The sequence below is a fragment of the Mesoplodon mirus genome (genome assembly GCF_964341445.2).
Source record: "Mesoplodon mirus genome assembly, chromosome: 10".
Taxonomy (NCBI): Eukaryota; Metazoa; Chordata; class Mammalia; order Artiodactyla; family Ziphiidae; genus Mesoplodon; species Mesoplodon mirus.
In genome coordinates, this window is record NC_138986.1 from 22,359,207 (window position 1) to 22,381,426 (window position 22,220).

Genomic DNA, 22,220 nt, shown 5'->3' on the forward strand with positions numbered 1-22,220 from the left:
TCTCTAGTATAATGCAAATTAATTCCTTTAAATTAATGCCTTTCTTTTAAAGCTTCTTTGAAAGAAATTTTAGCTAAAAGTGCAGAAGCGTGGCACTAGAAATGTACTCATTCCATTGGTCATTAGAATAGGGAACTCAAGGGAATCAAGTGATATTTATTTTACTAGTCTTACAAATGTATAAATGTACCAATTGATTCTAACAATAGAAACTTTGCTGGAACATTAGATATTTCCACCCTTAGAATACAATTTTTCATCAAGTCACACATACTACAAATATAAAAGATAATGATTTCTTACCATTCCTTTGTTTATCGGTTCTATTAGTAACAGGCATGTTAGTGGTGACTGTGGGTGGTGTAGTACTAGGAGAGTTTACAGTAGCTGGTGATAAAGATGAGAAAGATGTAATTTTGCAAGGAGCACATGAAAGTTAATATGGATGAGCAATCTATGGTTAATGCAAGAAAATATATAAAGGAGGAATGGAAACCATTTCTTGACACTAAACACAAGTCCCAAGGTTATAATGCATAAAATGAAGCAACGCTTTCTATGGCACATTAAGAATCTGTTCCCATGGACTTTCATGCCATATTGCATAAGAGTCTGGAACCGGCACAAAGGGAATGGAGAAAGAACATTTAGATTCTAGATCTAGGTTTGCCATCAAGAGGCTGATGACCACACAGCAAACGTCTAAACCTTACCCAGAACTCAGTCTGCTAAGTTTGTAAAAAGAAAGGTTAGAGAAGGAAGTCTGTACAGCACCTGTCAGCTTGAAAATTATCTAAAGTCAGTCTTTCTGACATACTGAGACAAGCAAAATAAAATCTCAGGGGAAAATGCACTTCTCCTAGAGAAGGTAAATGTAAAGAAAAACAAAAGAGAATGAAATATATAGATGAAATCAATCATATAAAGATCCCAGAGCTTTACTACACACTGATGGATAAAATGGATTTCATAAGGGCAAGTCATACAGGAGAGACTTTTCAAAACAGTATGTCAAGGCTATGTTTCTGATATTACTAAAGCTCTCAAAGATTAAACCCTTATGTAATGTTTTAATACCTTTCCAAGAAATTCTGGAGGAACAATGTAAGTAGTAAAATAACTATACACACAATTTTCCTTTAGTTTATCTTAGGAGTATATTTGTATAAGATGTACCTTTCTATGTACAATAACCGTTTGTTACGTATTTCTCTTAATTAGAAAAAAATTACCTAAATTTAAAACATTTCAGTGATTATAAAAAGAATTACCTCCAAAGCCTCTTTAGAAAATATTGAATTCCTTATTCAAAATGTGTATTCTTAACTAAAATAATTTTCCATTCCAAAGTAATATATAACACTTAAGAATGGGGATTCTTTTTGAAAGTCTTTTATATTTTTAAATTATGAACAGTTATATTTATTTAATGCGAAATACATCAATGAATATGAAAATGCGTTTTGGTCATTTAGGACATAGGGGGAAAGAAAGCTGGGCATCTAGTCCTTTGACCCAAGGAATCATTCCTACCTCAGATTAAAAGAAAAAAAACAAAATAAAACTTAAAAAAAATCTTCACACCTTGAATTAAGCAAAACTAAGGCTTTTTTCTATTTCATATAACTATTTTAAAACTACACTGAGTTCATGGAAAGAAGCTACTTAATGACTTTATTTTCTTAGGTTATTCATCAATAATAATATCAAGAAATAATGTCTCAGAAAGGAAACAAAGATAATAATGAATTACACCCCTTCTCCCTGCCTACTCTACTCCCACACTGGAGCTACAGAAGAGAGCTTAGGTTTCTATTCCTTCAGTCTCACTTCTAACCCCCATCACTTTCATGTTATGATCCTCTTAATAAAAGATCCCGCTTTACAAGAGGCATGATCATGATTCTTAATGTGGCACATAGAAATGCTACTTCAAAAAGAAGTATATAATAGAATAAATGGATGAAAATGGGTCATGGGTAATTAGAAGAAGCGTGATAAAATTAAAGTAAAATATATTATTATTTTAAAATCTATGCGACTATGTATTATTTAGCATGCAACCATTCAGTACATAATATATATACTGACCATAGTATAGTCATTATGCATTATAATAATTAATAAAAGTACATTCATATTAGTTCAAACTATTTTTATCTTACATACATTCAAACTATTCATACATTCAAACATCATACATTCAAACTATTTTCATCTTAATATTGAAGTTACATTGCACATCATAAATTGCCTCATGGCCTTGTCTTAACTAACTATTCAACTTAATTTTTCCCCTTGTGTTTTAAACATGAATACTTTTTCAAAATATTGTATGGTTATATTATATGGACAATATTCTTGAGACCAAATCGAGAGAAAAAATGAAGTCAACCTTTCCTAATAGCATATAATCATTCCCATTTTAAAAACTCAGTGCTTTATGGAAATGTGGTCATACAGTGTGTGAATGCATTCCGTCTCTACACTGCACACCCACACAACTAAAACACATCCAGAAATTCTTCTGGTTTGCTGGTTTCTGGCTTCTCAAGTGAAAAGATAAAATTCAAAACAATGACAACTACATTTTCCAAAATAGCAAGTAGGAAACAGAGGCTCCAGAGGACGATGTTGACTCCCTACCTTGGCAAAGGGTCCCCAGATCTGCACAGTTGGCTAGTTCTGCAGCCGGGAGCGGGATCAGGTAGGAACCTCGATCAACACAGAAAGATTGTACAAATTTGACTTATGATTTAATTATAGTTCCCCTCCCGAAAAATCATGAATCATCTGGTTGGTGTAATAGGAGCAACCCTGGAAGAGTCTACCAGTAATATTCCAACATCAAGAAAGTCTCTAAAGATCTTTTTGTATCAATTTCCACAAATGTAAGATCAAGCTACTGAAATCTCCCTCAAAATCTTTAACTCAATCTACTGGCCCCATGCACACATGAAAGGAAAATAAGTGTGAATAAAAAGTTCAGGGCCTTTTCGCATAATAAATTATAAGGCTTTGGTGGAAATTCATACAAATGAAATAATAAGAACATCAAAGATAAGTTTCAAAAGTGAACTTGGATATTACTAACACTCATAAAATGCAAGTTTTTGGTTCACAGACACTAACACATGCTAGCTGCAATTCCAGAAATAAGTTTCCGTGACTGGAAACTTATTGGTCTCTGTGTCTTTTTATTTCAAGCTTTGCCTGACTCATCCTCAGCAGGAAACAAATTTTGAGCTAATTTTCTAGTAGGAGTAGTGGATTTTTCTCTGTTGCACTAAATCTCCCTCTGGCTATTAATAGACTTTTACCAACAGGTTGAGGCTGAGGAAGATAGGCTAAACTTATTGCAAAGCATATTGTACTATGAATAAAGACAGAAGAATAAATACAAATATATATACATGCACATACATACACACATATATTTAATTTTCAAAGAACATTTCTATAATAGTGACTACATTCTAATGTTTAAACATTTTCCAAACTTTCCTGTGGGAATGGTACATGAAGGCAGAGCAGGTACATGAGGCAACAAAAGATGTCTAATTAGGTTAATTGTGTGCATAATTAGAAAGCATCCTAGCAATTTAGCAGCATCTCAGGAGTCGTGGTTTCTTCATTCTTGATTGCCTCAGGCAGCTGGTCCAAGGAAGGAATCATGTTATCTCAGAAAGACTCAACCCTGCGGCCTCCAGCAGGTCTGCCATGTTAACTGGCAAGAAGATCTCATCACAGACTTTTACATGTTCATCCAATAAACATTCACTCACTGTTTAAAGTGTGTGAGACAGGGAGGCTTTAAAACAATGCCTCTGCTCTCAGAGAGGCATGAATGGGAGGTGGCTTCACAGTTCTCTGAGTGATATAGATGCACAGTGGCCAAAAGGAAGATGTGACCAGCAGTTTGGTGAGAAGGGTGAATAGGAAATCCATTACAAAGATTCACCGGAAATATGAGGGGTCACTATACTGATCAGGGGAGAAGAGACTACAGATGGTTATTACTAGCAGACAGAATTACTGAAACATATACCAAGAAGGCAGTGAAATGGTCTGGGAACCCAGATGGCATGGCATTACTGGAACAGGACATTTATAGCAAATTGGTAGGAATGATCAGATATATAAGTAATGGACAGCTTGTGGAGGGCTTTGTAGAATGTAGGCAGTATGAGTCCGTGGACTTTGTGTCTTTCTTCCAATGGCATATCCCACGCACATAGTAGGTGGGTCCTCTGAATAGATTATTGAATGCAATATGAATGACTGCGAACATTTTGAACTCTTTCTTGAAGTAAATGGGAAAAAAAATGAAAGGGAGCTTGGTGAGAAAATTGACATAATTTAAAAACAATCACATTTGAGTCTCCATAACTAACTAAAAGACAGGCAATATAAGAAGCATGAATAATACCAATAATTCAGGCTTGATATCATAAGTACAGTGAGGATAGAAAGAGATGTATACAAGACATTTGAAGATGGAATATATAGGATTTATTGAGTGACTAACTGGAGAACAGAGAAAGAAAGGGAAGAATAGAAGAATTTTTCTGGTTTCCAACTTGAGAAATTGCTACACAATGATCTCATAAAAGGACGTAGTAAATACTGGAAGAAAAGCAAACTTAGGTGGGGTAGGCTAAATAGTACATCCGGTAATAGGAACTGAGGTACCTGTGTGACATCTGGTACACGGTGTACATGTTTTTGTAAGAGGCCTAGCCAGGAAGTACTCCACAGAAGCTATAGATGTGTCTGGGATCACCTGAGCTAGAAGATTTGATGAAACCATAGATATTCCTATATTTAAGTTTCAGATTAAAATAAAAAGCTATAGATTTGAGAAGACAAAAATAGCTCTTGTAGAAGGTGATTTTATAGAATTCAAGTGAACAAAGTTTCATGGAGGGTGTGGCCACCATCAAGTATACAGAAAGGTCCAGAATGATAAAGACTGAGAAGACCCTTCACTTTGCACTGGAATTTCGGCAACAGCTCTACAGAAATTCTCTTCAGTAGCGTGGGAATGATGCACTCTAGATTTCCAGTGTTTGAGAAGTGAATGCAAGAAGAGGAAGCTTGGCTACGAAAGGAAGCAGAGATGGGCGTGGGGGGCAGGGGGGGACGGTGGTGTGTGTTTCCGATTAAAAACTTAATCTGTGTAGTATGGAGAAAGAGCACGTGAGGAGGTAGAAGTTGAAGCCAGCCTAGAATTTGATCTTGAATGTTTTCTGCCCATTATTCCTTCCCATCATGCCCCCTTCTTGCATGACCTTACTTCTCCTTTAGGTATTTATATTTTAGTAAGGATCTTCTGAAAACTAAAAAGCTTTTAAAACTCAGAATGACTGAGGAGATCTCAGCCACTATAACATGCAAGAGAGGAGACCCTTGGACTGAGTTTTTGTGCTTCTCAAATTTCACGCAATGTTGGCAGACAAAGGCTCCTAAGGCCACTTCCGGCACTGATACAATATCTCTGGAAGACAAAGGGAGATAAGGGGACAGCATTGTGGGAAAGCAAGTTTTCAGGCTAACTACATTTCCACTGCAGATATCAAAGAGCTGAGAGGTGGAAATAAGGAGAGAAAATCAGGAGAGTTAGGATTTAGAGTAAGATATTTAACAATTTTCTTTAACATTTCATCAGGTTCTTTGTATGGTAGCAAGTCTAAATTTCATCATGTGACATGCTTGTTATGGAAAATTGTAACATTTACTTCTCAGTATTAAACTATCAGTTGTTCCTTCTTGGGTACTTTTAGTTTAGCAAATTGACATTGCTTTATAAATACTTTATGAACACCATTTTATGATGATTCAGTATAGCAACAGAAATTAAATTTGAAGCATGTTTCAGTGAAAACGGTTTGAATACAAGTGACAAATTTAATTAAATTTGTCCTTTAATTAAACCTTTCTAATTAAACCTTTCTAATTAGAAAGGTCTGGAATATTGATAAATGAAATCTTACATTACAAATATACCAAATTACATAAACAAATACATAAAATATTAAAAATGTGCACAAACTTTTTACTTGCACCCAGTTCCATTTTCAGCATATCTGCATAGAAAAGTCACTCTCTCAATCAATTTTTCTAGGTGGAGAGATTTACAAACCAGAAGATTGTTAAGGAAAACGAGACAATTCTTTGTCTTGGCTATTAATATATTTATCATTAAGGAACTTTTTTCAGAATGTGACCTATGTATATTCACTGATATTTGTGGATACCAAATATTTAAAGGTATTTAAGGTTTAAAGGTATTCACTTAATGTTAACTGCAAAATTTAAAGCCAAATTTCCTTAAAAAAAAGTAATCTCTGAGAAAGGGCAGTTGATGAAAAGCTGTAAAGCTGTTAATCTTTCTTCTCTATCTGTTGTTCTTCCAAAATCTTGCTACTGAAAGGAGTCGATATTTACACAAGTTGTGGTGAAAAAAGACTGAGTAGCCAATAACCCATCTCACACCCAACTTAATGACAATCCAAGTAACAGTTGACAGTGCTAAATTTTCATGTGAGTTGCACTAATAAGACAAATAATAATCCCTTTCAACTCCTTCTTTGCAGCTGTTACTAAATTGAATTTGTTTTTTTCATAAATATATTTAAAATAAAATTATTTTTGGATGCCATTTATGCTCATAAAGAGTTTGGGCATCTTCAAAGAATAACATCCTTTGTAAAGATAAGTGATTTCATCTTTATTATTTAAAAAAATTCAGTCATCTAAAAATGTTACACTTAGTAATTTGTTAGGAATGAAAGGAAGGAGCCAATGGTGAATCAGAGTTTTATGGCTGTGAGGGACAAAACTGTAATAATTGAAAATGAAAGGGTAGAAATCCAGGAGTTGATGAAGCCTTGGAAATTAAGTATAAAATTTCAGAGAGGAAAACAACAGTCGGTCCAAATCCAAAAATTTCTAGAAAAGAATTAACATCAAACTTGGGCACTTGTGAACCGTGTCTTATCTCTACATCCACGGTGGTTAATAAATGGAAGTGATTAGTAAATGCTTGTTAAATAAATGTAATTTGTTTGAACTTAGACTCTTCATTGAGTTACACAGTAGCACTCAGGAAAGAGCAGTCATCAGTAAAATAAATATAACTGGTATAGAAGACACTATCTGTACTTTGTGAAAATTGATGGACATTAGCCAGTATCTAAACTTGAATCATAATACAGGCAAATACTTGCACTTATGATTAAAGAGTCCGTTAGGGAAACTGTCTATCCACGGAGGTTATAAAACTCAGTATGTTTAATAAAATTGTTCTAAGAAAAAGAATGATGACATAAAATGAAAAGGAATTGCTGCTAAATAAAGCATTTCTTTCTGAAAAGGACTGACAAGATTAACCATGATTAAAAAAAAAAGTGCTGGAAATTTCCTAATTAACGTATATTCCCTAACTATACTTAGAACAGCATAGGAAAACAAAAGTCCAATTATGAAATTACTAAAACATTTATTAATAAAATATTGATTTTATTAAGGTTAGGATATTTAATATTTGAAACTAATGACAGGATGCTTTAATGTTGAATGCAGTCAGTTCTGTTCTACCATCCTATTTTCATATTAAAATTTACTTAGCAATAGACCTTTAGAAAATCTATTCATTTTCTATCACAAGTTGACTCTGGAATGAAAGCTCATATTTAACAGACATTGTCAAGCCAATGGAATGTTAGGCATGAAATTCTATTTTCTCATTGGCTACTGTACTGATCATTAGTTTTGGGAAATTACCATAAACAGTAAGCCACAGTGTTCTGGAAAAAAGGAAAGGTTAAAATGTTAATAGAGCATACTTTTTTTCACTTATTCAAGTTTTGCTTAGCTAACGAGCTTAGATATAATCTCTGATACAGGTATTTCCTGTCAGTTAATAAGTGACTTGGGTTCTTCAACTCCCAAAGCTTATGATTAAGCAGCAGGAAACTCCCTCTCCCATTATTAGTCCTGATACACAGTCCAGGATATCTGACTGTACGGAATGGGGGTGTTTAGCGTCATTGTGGAATGTCAAGAAGATGACCATAAAAGTTAAAGGAACTCAGACACTGACTCTGTAAACTTGTGCTACTTTTTTGATTGAAGTCATTTTGAAAACTTACCAATGGCTGAGCTCCACGAGCACATATCTGATGCTTTCCAGTAATCGTAAGGCTTGGAAAGGAGCTTTAAAGACCGTGTTAAAGAAAATATGAGGACTCCCAAGTATAACCCCTGGGCACGGGGACAGGAGACGAGAATTTTAGCCCACCAACTGCCTCGGCCACTTATGTTTTCTAAGCTTCAGTTTCCTGCCCTTTATAAAGTGAAAGGTGTGGCCTAAATTGGGATTCTCAAACATGAGTGCTTACCCAGGCCACTGGCTGGCATGAGGAGAGTCTGGAGGGTGCTAAGGGCCGAGGCAACCTGGAAAGCCCCTTCAAAGTGGGTGGTCACCACTTAACTTAAGCTGCATTGCTCAGGCAGAAACACTAGACTAGTGTTCATTTTTTGTTTATCAGAGAATCCAAACATTCATTTTTATGTGAAATAAAATTTTTTAATGTTGGAAATAAATCATTATTTAAAAGCATTGCATGGGACAAATGTAAATAAATGAAAACAAAGCAGTGCTGCCACCACCACCTATGTCTAAGGGCTAAATTAGCCCCCGAGGGACTGGTCTATTATCTCTGTCCCAGAAGATCTAGCAGGTCTTTTCCAGTATTGTCCAAAGTGTGTGCTTCAGAAAACTAGACCCTTTGATTTTTTTGGTCTAGTTTCAGGGGTTGGCAGATTTTCTCTTAAAGAGCCAGACAGTAAATGTTTTAGGATGGTGGTCCATGTCATCTCTCACAGTCAACTCTGCAGTTGTTAACACAGAGGCAGCCACAGGCAATATAAAACCTCATGCACATGCCTGTGTTCCAATAAAACTTTATTTACAAAAACATCCTAGTTTGCCAACCCCAGGTCTAGAGGATTCCTTAAAATAAGTTTAGGAATTCTTGTGTACTACAGTCCTCACATTTTATTATATTAAGGTATCAAAGAAGCACTGCAGGAAAGAAACCTTATTTTGTTTAATAAAAATACCATGCTAATACCTGGGAAAGCTAGTGTTTTGGCCAGCAGTGCTTTCTGGCCAGAAGAGACAGCTCTTGGACCTTTGTACTCCTCATCTGGGCAAGAAGTGACTCACCTACTCTAGCACTACATCTCGTCTTCTAGTCCTGCCTATTCTGAAAGACAGTCTAAGAGAACACAGTTCTAAAACTGAACTTTCTGACTTCAACTCCTGGCTTGGCCACTTATTAATTAAATGACCTTGGATAAGTTACTTAATCTCTTTGTGCCTCAATTACCCATCTGCAAAATGGGATTAATAATAAAACTCACATCATGCAAAATGGGGTTAATAGCAAAACTTACATCATGGGATCTATGTTGTAGGAAATAAGCTACCATGCATAAAGCACTTAAAACAGTACCTAGTACACAATATATATTCAATTTAAGTATAATTTAAGTATTTTGCAATTATTAATATGACTAGCCTAATCCTTTTTTCTTTTGGCCTCAAATATTGACCCACAGGAAGGCAAATATTAAATAGTCTATATTATGAGTTTTTAATAATGGCCAAGGATATGATGAAAACAGGTCCCTAGACTAAAGATAATCACCCTGAACGTAGGAAGTCCACCACTGCCCTCTCCTCGCTGCTCACCATGCCACACCAAACACACACACTTGATTTTCTCAGTTTCCTTGCTGAGTGAAAGACTTCTTGGGAGTCCCTGAAGGTCGTTCTCTGTAGCTAATCTCGGAATGAGAGGATGCTGGGAACACCACGAACTCTTACAAAGTTCCAGGGTCTCCTGGAACAGGTTGTGGTTTACCCTCTTTCCAACAGCCCACAAGGAAATACCTCTCAAAAGACATCACATAACTGCCTCCCACCATCTGCAGGAGCACCAGGGACCACACGGAGAGATGGGTGGCCCACAGAGGGGTAGGTGACAGGAGCCCCCCAGGCTGGAAGGGCAAACGCAGGTCAGGGAAACAGGGCAGGTGACCTCAGGTCTTCACAGTGGATCCTACTTTGTTGAAAGTATTAGGAATGAAGCTCTGATAGAATTCCCTCCAAAGTCACATACAAATGACTTTTTTGAATATTAGGCCCCTTCTTTCCCTCCTTTATTGACAGTTATCTCTGTGACTAAAAAATATATATTATTAACACCTTAGATTTAGTCATATGACATTCAAAATTGATAATGAAATTTATACTTTTTATATTTGACTCAGTCCTACAGTAAAATAAGGACTTCCAGAATTGACTTATGTACACAGAGAATAAGTGATAGAAGTTTATTTTCATATAATTTTTGTAACATAGAATTATTTCCCTAAATATTTTGCAGTTAGCTACTCAGAATAATATCACATTTAAAGTCTCCCAAAGAGCAACCAAAAAGACGAGTATTTTTAACAAACAACAAATGCTCATTTTCAAATAAATGGAGAAAACAGATAAAGAAAATTGATAATTCCTGATTATCAAGATTTTCCATAAAATGGACAATCTTTAATATTGGCTAAACCAATACCATTCTTTTAGGTGGTGGTTGTTTAAGTAATGCTCTGTAAATTTCATTCTAGGATGACAAAGGTCAGCTTTTCACTGTATCATCTTCACGATTAAAAACAGTAACTTATTAATTTCTTTTGTTTTAGTCCTGGGGTTAACATTTCTATATGAGACACAATAATTATACACAATTGTTTATATTAGGTATAAACCATGTGATATTTTATGATACAGGAAAAACTTAAAAATGGTAGGACTAAAGCTTTGATTGAATATGTATGGCTGGTAATCACACACATATATGTGTGTCTATATAATTTCTTGTTGACAAACATATTCATAGAACAATGGAAAAAAAAAAAGAGTGACTATGCCACAGACTTACCACAGCTGAGGTTGCTTTCAGCTTTCAGAGCTAGGGTTGGGATATTCCAAAAGTCATTTTGCCAGTCCACCACATTCCCTTTCACATTGCAGCTGAGGTTGAAGAGGATTTTGGAATTCATGGCAAAATTCCAAAGTCGAAAGTTATAGATGTCCCCTTTTAGAGAGGCAATTTCATTTTGATTGGAGCCCAGCAACAATTTCCCATTCCCAGGAATAACTTTACTAATGGTAGAATCACATGAAACTGCCCCATAGTTTCTTTTGAAATTTACACCAACGTATCCCAAAGAATTATTCCAAACGATACAGAGCTGCTCAAAGCTTTCTGTGAAAATATCTTCCTTATCTTTTACAGGTAACACACTGTTTAGTAAGCATTTTGAGCCAGAAATAGATAGAAAGTAGCCATTCTTGGTCTTTCCGAAACTGAGCAATTGTGTGAAGGATGCATCTGAGTAGGAGAAAGCTGTCCATTCGTTGTCTTCCTTGCCAATTTTGGTTGCTTCAAAGCAGAGTGTGAAAGCTCTGAGCTCTGGAATAGAGGCACTTTTTGCAAGAGATACCTGGTAAGTGTCTAGCATCTGGGGTAAAATGACCTTTTGATTCCTTAAGGACACGGCAACTAGGACAAAACACAGTAACAGATAAAGCCTGTTAGCGTCAGACATGGACTAATGAGATGCAAAATGTCTGATACAACCATCCCCCTCCGCACTCTCTACTAATTGGCTTTTACCCACCCTTTGTCCCACACTCTCCTCTTTCTCTGTCCACCACTCTCTTTCACCAACCCAGTACCTCATACCAATAACAATAAGAAAGCCCACCCATTGTAACTCTAATCACGGTTGACTCTCACACCTAAACCTTCCAGTTATAGCTGCCAAGGTGACAGGTTTTTTTCTTTTTTTAAATCCCTCATCTGAGGGGGGGGGGGAATGAAAGAACCTACTGGTTTCAAGAAAGTTCTGTCTATACATTACGATTTTCAAAACTATGTTTCTTTTCACATAATTTCTAAGCATAATAGCTAATAGTTCCATTTTTCATTAACTTTCACCCTTCCCAAACATTCCTGTGCTACCCTTTCCCTTCAGACACCCCATATCCTACTTGTCTTCCCCATCACCAGGCTATTTTAGGATCAAAGGCAAAGACAATTCCACTGAGGAGAGGGAGTCGGGTAAACAAACAAACAAAAATGGCATTTTAAGCTATATTTCTTTTACATCTGGGCATGTGAGCTAGTTTCTGAGGGACAGCAAAGAGCAGTGGTTAAAGGGCAGACAGTGGAGTTCCCTGCCCAGCTCTCCCACACAGTGCCCTGTGACCCTGGACATGCCACTCTACTTTAGCTCCCTGGTCTATAAAACAAAGGGAAGGGCACCTATTATACAGGTGGGTCATAAGGACTGAATAAGTTAATACCCTCAAAGCGCTGGAGCAGTATCTGTGTCATAGTCGATATACAGCTATTACTGATTACTAATATAGATTACTATAATTATGTGCGTGACAAATTCAAAATAAAAATGCTTTAGCCTAGTCCTTCTGTGACATATGTAAAATTATTAAGTAACACAATGGATTTAGCTCTGTGCTAATATTATAGATATTGTGAAACATTATGTACTGATTTGAGAGAGAAGTAGCTCTCCCCAAAAATACTGTTCAATACTGGCTTCATATGAATACTAGTTTGAATATATTTTAATACATACCAAGAATAGCTCTGTAGTAATAACATCATTTTAATATAAATATTCTAGTCAAAAATTCATGATGGAATCTAATAGAATGATGATTTTTTTAGTCTACTTCTTATATATAAAGCAGTTTATAGGTCTACTTACCCAAAGGGATACTTATACAATATGAAACAAGTATTCTACATGCATTGTTAAAATAAGAAGGCTGGAAGGAAATATGTCCATCAACATTTTATTAGTGGTTATGGCTGGGTGGTAGATGTACAGGTAATTCTAATTTGCTTTTCTTTTTTAATTTTCAAATTTCCTACAGTATTTTATAACCTTAAAACATTATTTGAAAAATTAAAGCATGTGTGTTTCAATTAACCACACATATATCTAATGTCACTCACAAACAGTAAATAAAGCTGAAACCAAAAACACAATTTGTAATAATAATGGTCAGAACGGTGCCTATCTCTTTTGTTTCTTTTTCTTTTTTTTTTTTTTTTGATACATAACACCTACTTAAGCAGCTCAGAAGGGAAAAAAAAGTATAACTAAATCTCACAGTCTCAAAGCTTGAGTTTTCCTTAAGGAAAGACTGGCTTGGAGAGAATGAGATTATTTAAATGTTCTGATATGCCAGAACCCGGGAAATACGTCTGATAAAAATATATTTATTTCCTTCAATTCACCATTTTCAAGGGGCTTTCCTCAGGCTCTGCTGTTTATTAGCTTCTGTTATACATAGCTCTTTTTACATTTTAATTTATATATTTATTTACCATATTTGTCCCCCTAGTTCCTGAAAAGGGCAACACCTTAAAAGCCTAAAATAAAAGGATTTCTAAATAAGAATGTTTTAAATGTTTGATGGAGAGATGTTAGAATTACAGATTCAATTATTAGCTGTGGGATATCTACAGGGTCTTTCAAGCAGCCTTTAAATGTTCTGTATATAAACAATATAAAAGAATTCAGCTCTACTGTAACCAGATTTTGGATCTGGTAACTATATCACTAATGAGAATGTTCAGAGAACACTAACAGATTCTTGCACTTAAGTTCTAATCCTAGTCATTCACATTCACATAAAAGAGCATAACTGTCTTCTGGTCCTCATGTTTATTGTAGAACATGCTAAATGAAACCAGAAGGTTGGCACTGCCTTTGGTTTACATACCTCTGATGTAGCTGGCATTGAAACCTTTCTTCTGGATGCTAAAGTCACTTGAAAAGGACACATGCATCTCATTCGCACTTGAGTTAAATGATAGGCCTTTGGCAGTTGCTCCACAAAATTTAGTCTGGCTCTCTCCATTATCAAGGGATAATGAGTCATAAATGCAATTGGGGGCTTCTTCAATGTCGAAGTCATTAAACGTTATCTGAATGATATAGCCCACGGGGGCTCGGAGGGTCCACATGCAAGCCTGGCTGTTGGGGTAGTCGTTAGGGTAGCACGGAGAAGTAAAGGTCCCAGAAGGGTTGGAGAGGACAACCCTGCAGTTGGCACATCCCCACGCTGCTGGCCAGACAAAAGAGAGACAGAGAAGGGCTGGGATCAGAGGCGTGAAATTACCCAAGAAGTACCACACAATGGGGACAATCAAACAGTAAACATTTTAAAATACCAAAACATAATCATCAACATTAAAAGGAAAATGAAACCATCTCAAGAAGAAAAAGAAAAACCAAAAGAGCAACAAAAAGTAAAAGAAAAATACAAAATTTTAGAGCACTGAGTTTTTAAACTGGGGGCTCATAAATGCTGAGAATCTGATAAAAGTCAGGGGAACTCCCTCCAGTAAAGTGTACAGGGGCCACTGCCCTTGGCATACAGTTTCAGGGAGTACATGAGGCCTCAGGATGCAACACTGGATTTCACATAGGTACACTGATTCAGATTAAGAATCCCTACTCTACAGGCTAACTGAGCTGGGGTGGAGGGGATCTTATAGAACCATAAATATAGAACAATATTACAACCCATGGAAGAGAAAGAGTTAGGAAATAAATGTTTAAAGAGAAAGCTAGTTACCAGTACAAAAAATTCAACAAGTTATCTTCTGGCAGATTGTATTTGTTTCTAAAATTCAAATAAACAGCATCACCTTGTATGTGTGAAGCACTTATAGTTTTGTGGGTTTTTTTAATTTATTTATTTTATTTATTTTATTTTTGGCTGTATTGGGTCTTCATTGCTGCATGTGGGCTTTCTCTAGTTGCAGCAAGCGGGGGCTACTCTTTACTGTGGTGCGCAGGCTTCTCATTGCGGTGGCTTCTCTTGTTGTGGAGCATGGGGTCCAGGCACACAGGCTTCAGTAGTTGTGGCTCGCAGGCTCAGTAATTGTGGCTCGAGGGTTCTAGAGCGCAGGCTCAGTAGTTGTGGCTCACGGGCTTAGTTGCTCCGTGGCATGTGGGATCTTCCTGGACCAGGGCTCGAAACCGTGTCCCCTGCACTGGCAGGCAGATTCTTAACCACTGCGCCACCAGGGAAGCCCAGTACTTATAGTTTTGAAAAATACTTTCACTTCTCCCGCTTGTTTATTTTAGTTGGTAATTATATACCTGTGAGATTATCTTATTTATTCATTCATTCAGTGAATATTTATTGAGTGCCTGCTACATGCCAGGCACTATTCTAAATAGTATATACCAATGAGCAGGAAAGACAAAGTCTCTGTCTGAATGATTCTTACATTTCAGTTTTGGACCCAAAGATAAACAAACAATAACGTAACGACAGATGATAATAAGAGGTAGGAAGAAAAGTAAAGCAATCAATTATTTCTCAAGTAGTATTTATCCAGGGCCTGGTCACCAGCTGGATCCAGAAACCAAGGTCTACTGTCTTTCTATTTAGTGATGCTTTTGAAATTAATATTCATGTTGCTTTTAAACATTTGTATAAATGTAGGCAGCAATGTCATTTATCCAACATTCTGTCATAAAACTGACACATACACTTTCTAACAGTAAAAGACTTCTACCATGTTAATGGAACTCAATCTCCACTTACTGCATTCTTCCCTCTTTTACTGAGTTGAGTAGAATGAATATGCAATGACTTTCCTTGAAAACGGTAGTTAGTACAAGTATTACTTATTCTTCTATAATGCAGCGATATATTCAAGGATTTAAATGTGTTATGCTGCTCAAGTTAGATTTTTCTTTTTTCATTTCCCTGTGGCCATCTTGTGTTATGCAGGGGTTTGCTTTGCCAACTCTGCTCCCCAACCATTCTTTCTAACTTGCCCTCCCTCTGGCTCTTTCTCCCTAAGTCTCCAACATCTTTTACAGGGCTGAGGATAGACAGAGAAAACAATCTATGATCATCAAGTGTTAGCCAGATGCCTTCTCTTATCCGTCCCTGGAGCACTGTGCTCCTCTCCCTGTAGCATGATTCAGAGCAGCTGGGTTAATTCCATGTGTGAGATTACTTTGTTTATTGTCTGATTCTCCCACTATTCTCTAGGCTCAACAAGCAGAGGGTATGTACTGTCATAGTCACCATCTTACCCCTCAGGAACTCACAGCACCCCTGCCACATGGGAGACCTTTGATAAAATTTGTTAAATTTATGAACAAATAAATGAGTCACTTAAATGAAAGAAAACACACCTAAATTAAAGAATGACTAAGTACAGTATATGAAACTAAGTCAACCAAAGTCTAAGTCCAAAAAAAGGCTGACTGCATAAGGTCTGGAATATCTCTTTGGATGGGGTTTCAGGGCTCTTTTTTCCAATGGTTTCACTCACAGCAAGAGAGTGAGATGAGCGGGGCCTGCCTCTCTGGCACATTTAGCTTTCTATTACTGTACCTTGGGCTCAGGAGAGAGAACTAATCCTAGTAGATTAACAGTAATGTATCCAGTGAAAAGCACTGGAGATTATAAAAGAAAAAAAGAAAGGAAAATAAGATACAGTCTCTGTGTCATTCCAACATGCATGCACGCAGCATCGTTTTTCCAAAATGAGATGCTACCCCCTACATCCAAGACCCAACTAACGTTCATTGTTGTCTTTATCATGATACATTATTTTTGCCAAATTCTTCCCTAGAGCTAATGAAAGGTATAAAAACAAGTCAATCTGACTGACCACACTGACCATATAATCTTGAATAAATTAATTTCTCTGTACCTCAGCTTCACCACTTTATACTGGTGGTAATAAAAGTGCCCACCACACATGGTTATAGGGAGGAATAGATAGATTAATACTGGAAGGTCCTGGAAACTGTACTGGCCACAGTGTTAGCACTATTTAAATGTTGGCTATTATTAATCATTACTATAACAAAATCTGTGCATCAGTAATTTAAGAGAGAAAAAGTAGCACCCCATCTTAACAGAATCGCTTTTTCCCTTAAGCACTCATTGTGATAGAAAAGAGAAAAAGAAGACACCCATAATAATCACTTACAAAGCACTTAAAGCATTCTTCTATGTGATTCTCATCTGCAGTAGCTAAACCGCATTTAGAGATAATGCTACCAAATAGCGATTATCTTAATTGGATGAAATGTCAATTAAACTAGGCACAGTATCATCGTGTTCATTATATTTATAGATCACAGTAAAGGGCTTTCACATAGATTATCTCACTTGGCATCATAACAACCCTGGAAGGGCTTCCCTGGTGGCGCAGTGATTGAGAGTCCGCCTGCCGATGCAGGGGACACGGGTTCGTGCCCCGGTCCGGGAAGATCCCACATGCCGTGGAGCGGCTGGGCCCGTGAGCCATGGCCGCTGAGCCTGCGTGTCCGGAGCCTGTGCTCCGCAACGGGAGAGGCCACAACAGTGAGAGGCCCGCGTACCGCAACAACAACAACAAAAACCCCTGGGAATTAGTACCTCCTCCCTCTTCAGATGACACGAATAAGACTATTATAGATTATATAACTTGTCCAAAGTTACATATCTAATTGATAGCGGACCAAGGTTCAAACCAGCTCTTTTGAATATGTCTAGTGTTTTTCTAGAGGAGGAAAAAGTTGCCAAGATTAAACAAAAGACACAGCAAAGTGATGAGCCCAAGTCTTGTTTTAAGAGACAATGCTTTTTAATGGGCAATTTCATAGTTAAACATATGAAATTAAGTGTAAACATATGTTTACAAACTTAGTGTAATCACCCTAAAATTGATATATTTTAAGAAACTAATTTTGAAATATTTTAGTAAAGAATGTTAGAGAGTCTAAAATGTAGCGCTTTGGATTTGTCCATTTGGAGCCATGAAATGTCACTGCTAATTGATTCCTACACAGTGAGCCAGTTCATGAAGAAATTAATTTGTTCTCTCTTAAAGGTGGGGCTACTTAAAAAGATGGCTACTGAAGTAGCCACTGAATGAGGGCTTGGTAAAACCAGAGTTAACATTTTCTAAAAGCGAGCCAACTCAAAACATCTGGCTCAAGTTGTTCTCAAAGACAGATATAATAACATATTCACACTCATAATTTATAAAAGCAGTTTTCCGGTAATCTAAACAAACAAACCAAATTCCACCCTTGGTTCTTGCCTATGCTTGCAGTGTTAAGTAATAATTTACTTCTGCGTATTTTCACAAAACTTTATTCTTCAAAGAAACGCAAATCTGAAATGGAAAACCTCCCAGTTACGCCAAAGGCTCTTTCAATTTATAAAGAGCACTTAGATTTAGATTTAATGGAACCATTATCTCATTTTTTTAAAATCTGAGATTTGGATTCTTACTCCACCTTTGCTGTAAGTACTTCTCTATAAATCAAATACTATGTGCTTTAAAATCTAAGACAGGAGTATCAGATCCTAAGAGATAAATAGAAAGAGATCAATTTCAGTGGCTTTCAACCCAGATCTGTAGACAAAATAACTGATTTTCCTATACTGTGTTAAGTGGTGAAGAAATGAATGCACTTAAATCTTTTTTTTTTTTAATTTGAATGTGTGTAAAACTGACACTAATAAATTTGCTGTAAAACCTGCCTGGTGAAAAAAATACCTCCAGAAAATTTCCTTTCAGTTGCCTGTTCAGTTTGCATCTATTCAAAGTCGCTGTTTGAATTACCTATGTGAATCTATTAAATTCTAATCAATGAGTTGCTTAAAAAGGTTTAAAATATTTAGTAGCCTTGGTGGTTTCTGAAGATTAAGCCTAAGGGCAGCAAGTGAGAGCTCCAGGATCAGCCTGATGCCTTAATCATTACCAAGCCAGGACAGCCATACACCATTTCTCCAGATCAAGTGAAATGCTGCCAGATATAACATCATTGAAATGTAAAATATAAATAATACTTTAGATGCTGGCATGTGTTAAATGACTGATAATACACAGAACTGAATGACTTCATCAAAGTAAGTATTTAAAATTAAGTGATTTCAGGGCTCTATGCATATTTTTTCAGGATGGCAAGGAATCTGAAGGCAATCTGGCTGTGACATCTGCGTTTCTGTTAATGTGACAGACTTGGCAAGCATCCCCGCACTCCCTCACCACTCCTCTTCAAGCTCTGCACTCAAAGACAGCATTGCTGTCCAGGGGAAACTCACTCTTTCACCAAGGTTACGTTGGTCATTCCATTCCCCTGCTAGAACTCTCAGCAGCCAAGGAAGGATATCTGTTTGCTCTCAAACTCCTCCTAAAACACTGGCTTCCACAGGGTTAACCAGAAAATTGTCTGATTTCCCTCTGTGATGTTTCAACCTCAAAATGTTCTTTGGAAGCACCATGAATATGAAGGTACCGCAATGACTTAGGCCTGAGTTCAAAAGTGTACCACTCTACTTGAATGAGTTCAATTAAGTCTGGCCTTGCTAGAAAACTAACAAAAAGTTGAAATGAAGGTTTCTTGGTGAGGCACCATTAAGCTTGACAATTTTTTGAAGCTCCAAAGAGATCCATATGCACCACACCCTCAAACACATTTCTGTCTTCTGTAATACTGTTAATGCTTAAACTTTGAATCCTGTCTTTCCATAATCACCTTGGCATGATAACATTCCATATGTAACTGCAAAAGGTAATACTTTTGGGAGATCCAAACAAGTGAACTGTTGTAAATCCTTCTGGAGTCAGCTTATTATGTAGATATATATCCCTTGCAAGAGGATTAAACACACAATCACACGTGCATGCATTTGCACACACACCCAACACACATTCTCATGGGAAACTATTCTCTCTTAAGTAATGGCTGAGTTTTTCTCCAGCTGTTAAAAAAAACAAAACAAAACAATCTAAAGGCAATGCACAATTTGAAACAGTCTACAGCTGCCTGGCCTATCACTTAATCTACCTTCTGGTTAATACATTCAAGTCTCTTATCCCCTCCTTTCCTGCACTGTAAACAACTAACTCTGTATTAATCTAGCCATGGACCTTCTTGCTCTCTAGTGCATAGACTTCTGAGCACTGTTGAAAGAATTCTCAAAGTCATGCAGATTATTTATACTAAAGAGGCTTCCAATTTGATCTCACTCATGCTCTGTAACATTTGATGCCTCTGAACATTCCCTGATTCTGAGTCTCTCCACTTGGTTCCTACCATCTCCTTGTTCTTGTCCTGCCCTTCTCTCTGCCCTCTCTGAGCTTATCTCTTCTCTACTGGCCCTTCCAATCCTTGCAATTCAAAGTATGGGCCTCAGACCAGTAGCATCAGCATCATCTGGGAGCTTGTTAGACAAGTGGAATCACCCAGACATTCTAAACAAAATCTATATTTAACAAGATTTTCTGGTGATTTGCAAGCACATTAAAATCTGAAAAGCACTCCTTTAAGTAACAACCTACTGCAGAAGCTATTCACAATCTCCATGCATGCACCTGCTCCCAGGAAGATCTGCCTCTCCTACATCTCTGGCAGTTGTATTTGTTCCATGACCCCAGGGGAGGACCCCTGACCTGAAGGGAACCAAATCATGGGCTTGGCTACTCAGTCAGATTCCCTCTCTTTGAAATTAGAGGCACAGATAATTTATTCAGAAAACAATGAATAATAGAATGACAAAGCTATATAAACTCAAAGGTAGCAGCTTCCTTGGCCACTTGCAAACAAAGACACTGATGGGCAGACAGAGAAAAGAGAAAGAGAAAAAATGTAAGGACAGAGAGATGAGAGAAAACCAGAACTTTGAAGAGCGGAGACTTTAATTCTAGACATGCCATGTCCAGTCATCAACGGAGGAGCTGTTCTTTGTGGCTTGTCCTTGGATTCTATGACAAGAACTCTTATACCTACCGCGCCACCTCTGTTGTCCTGCATTATGGATTTCTGATCTTTAAAACCAAGTCTGCCCCAAGCCACTCCTTTATGGGGCTCTCCTCTCTCTTCAGCTCTTCTCCCCCACGTTCATTCTCTCTGGGTGATCACATCTAAACATAGGCCTCCATTATGTCCAAATGCTGACAACATACGTGGTCTAGTGCACACCATACCCACACTCGAGAATGTCTACTCAGCATCTCCACTTGTATATCTTATAGATCCCTCAATCCAAACATCTTTCCTCAAACCACTTATCCATGTTATAAGTGTTAGTTGTAAGAACATCATCCAAGCTAGGACTCTGAACATCCCTTCTCTCTTCCTTCTTCCACACCCCTTAAAATAGTTTGTCAAGGGCCATGACCATATATGATTTTATTCATGTTTTTTCATTTATCCCCTTCTCTCATTCCCATGGCTACTTAGTTTAAGTTTCTTGTCTTTTCTCTCCTGGAAAAAAGCTCAGTAACTAGTCTTTTTGTCAATAGTCTTGTCACCTCCAATTCATCCTCCCCATCACTACAAGAAATATCTGTGAAAATGCAAATGCAAGTACAAAAATGTTTTCTCAGAGAAAACCATAATTCAAAAAGACACATGCACTCCAGTGTTCACTGCAACACTATTTACGATAGCCAGGTCATGGAAGCAACCTAAATGTCCATTGACAGATGAATGGATAAAGATGTGATATATATATATATATATATATATATATATATATATATATATACATATATATGTATATATATATGTATATATATATATACATATATATATGTATATATACATATATATATATATATATATATACACACACACACACACACAATGGCATATTACTCAGCCATAAAAAAAGAACGAAATTGGGTCATTTGTAGAGATGTGGATGGAACTAGAGACTGTCATACAGAGTGAAGTAAGTCAGAAAGAGAAAAACAAATGTATATCAATGCATATAGTGAAATCTAGAAAAATGGTACAGATGAATCAATTTGCAAGGCAGAAATAGAGACACAAACGTAGAGAACAAATGTATGGACACCAAGGGGGGAAAGCGGGGTGGGGAGTGGCATGAACTGGGAGATTGGAATTGACATATATACACTCATATGTATAAAATAGATAACTAATTAAAAAATAAAATAAAAAATATATTATACCCTGCAGCTAGCATTCTTTCACTGTTTCTAATTTAAACACAAATAAAAACAAAATGAGAAAGAAGAATTAAAAAAAAATAAAATATTTTCTCTAACTTG

General features: G+C 36.8%; 1 protein-coding gene across 1 annotated transcript in view; it reads right to left on the reverse strand.

Moving 5' to 3' along the window:
- The window catches only part of ADGRG6 (adhesion G protein-coupled receptor G6), a 138,056-nt gene that overhangs the window by 59,039 nt on the left and 56,797 nt on the right, over positions 1 to 22,220 (reverse strand). The window contains exons 3-6 of the mRNA XM_082633768.1: positions 13,889 to 14,230; positions 11,010 to 11,633; positions 2,647 to 2,715; positions 304 to 387 (exon numbers count right to left, since the gene is read on the reverse strand). Coding sequence (XP_082489894.1) covers positions 304 to 387; positions 2,647 to 2,715; positions 11,010 to 11,633; positions 13,889 to 14,230 — 1,119 coding nt within the window. The remainder of the gene's footprint in view (positions 1 to 303; positions 388 to 2,646; positions 2,716 to 11,009; positions 11,634 to 13,888; positions 14,231 to 22,220) is intronic.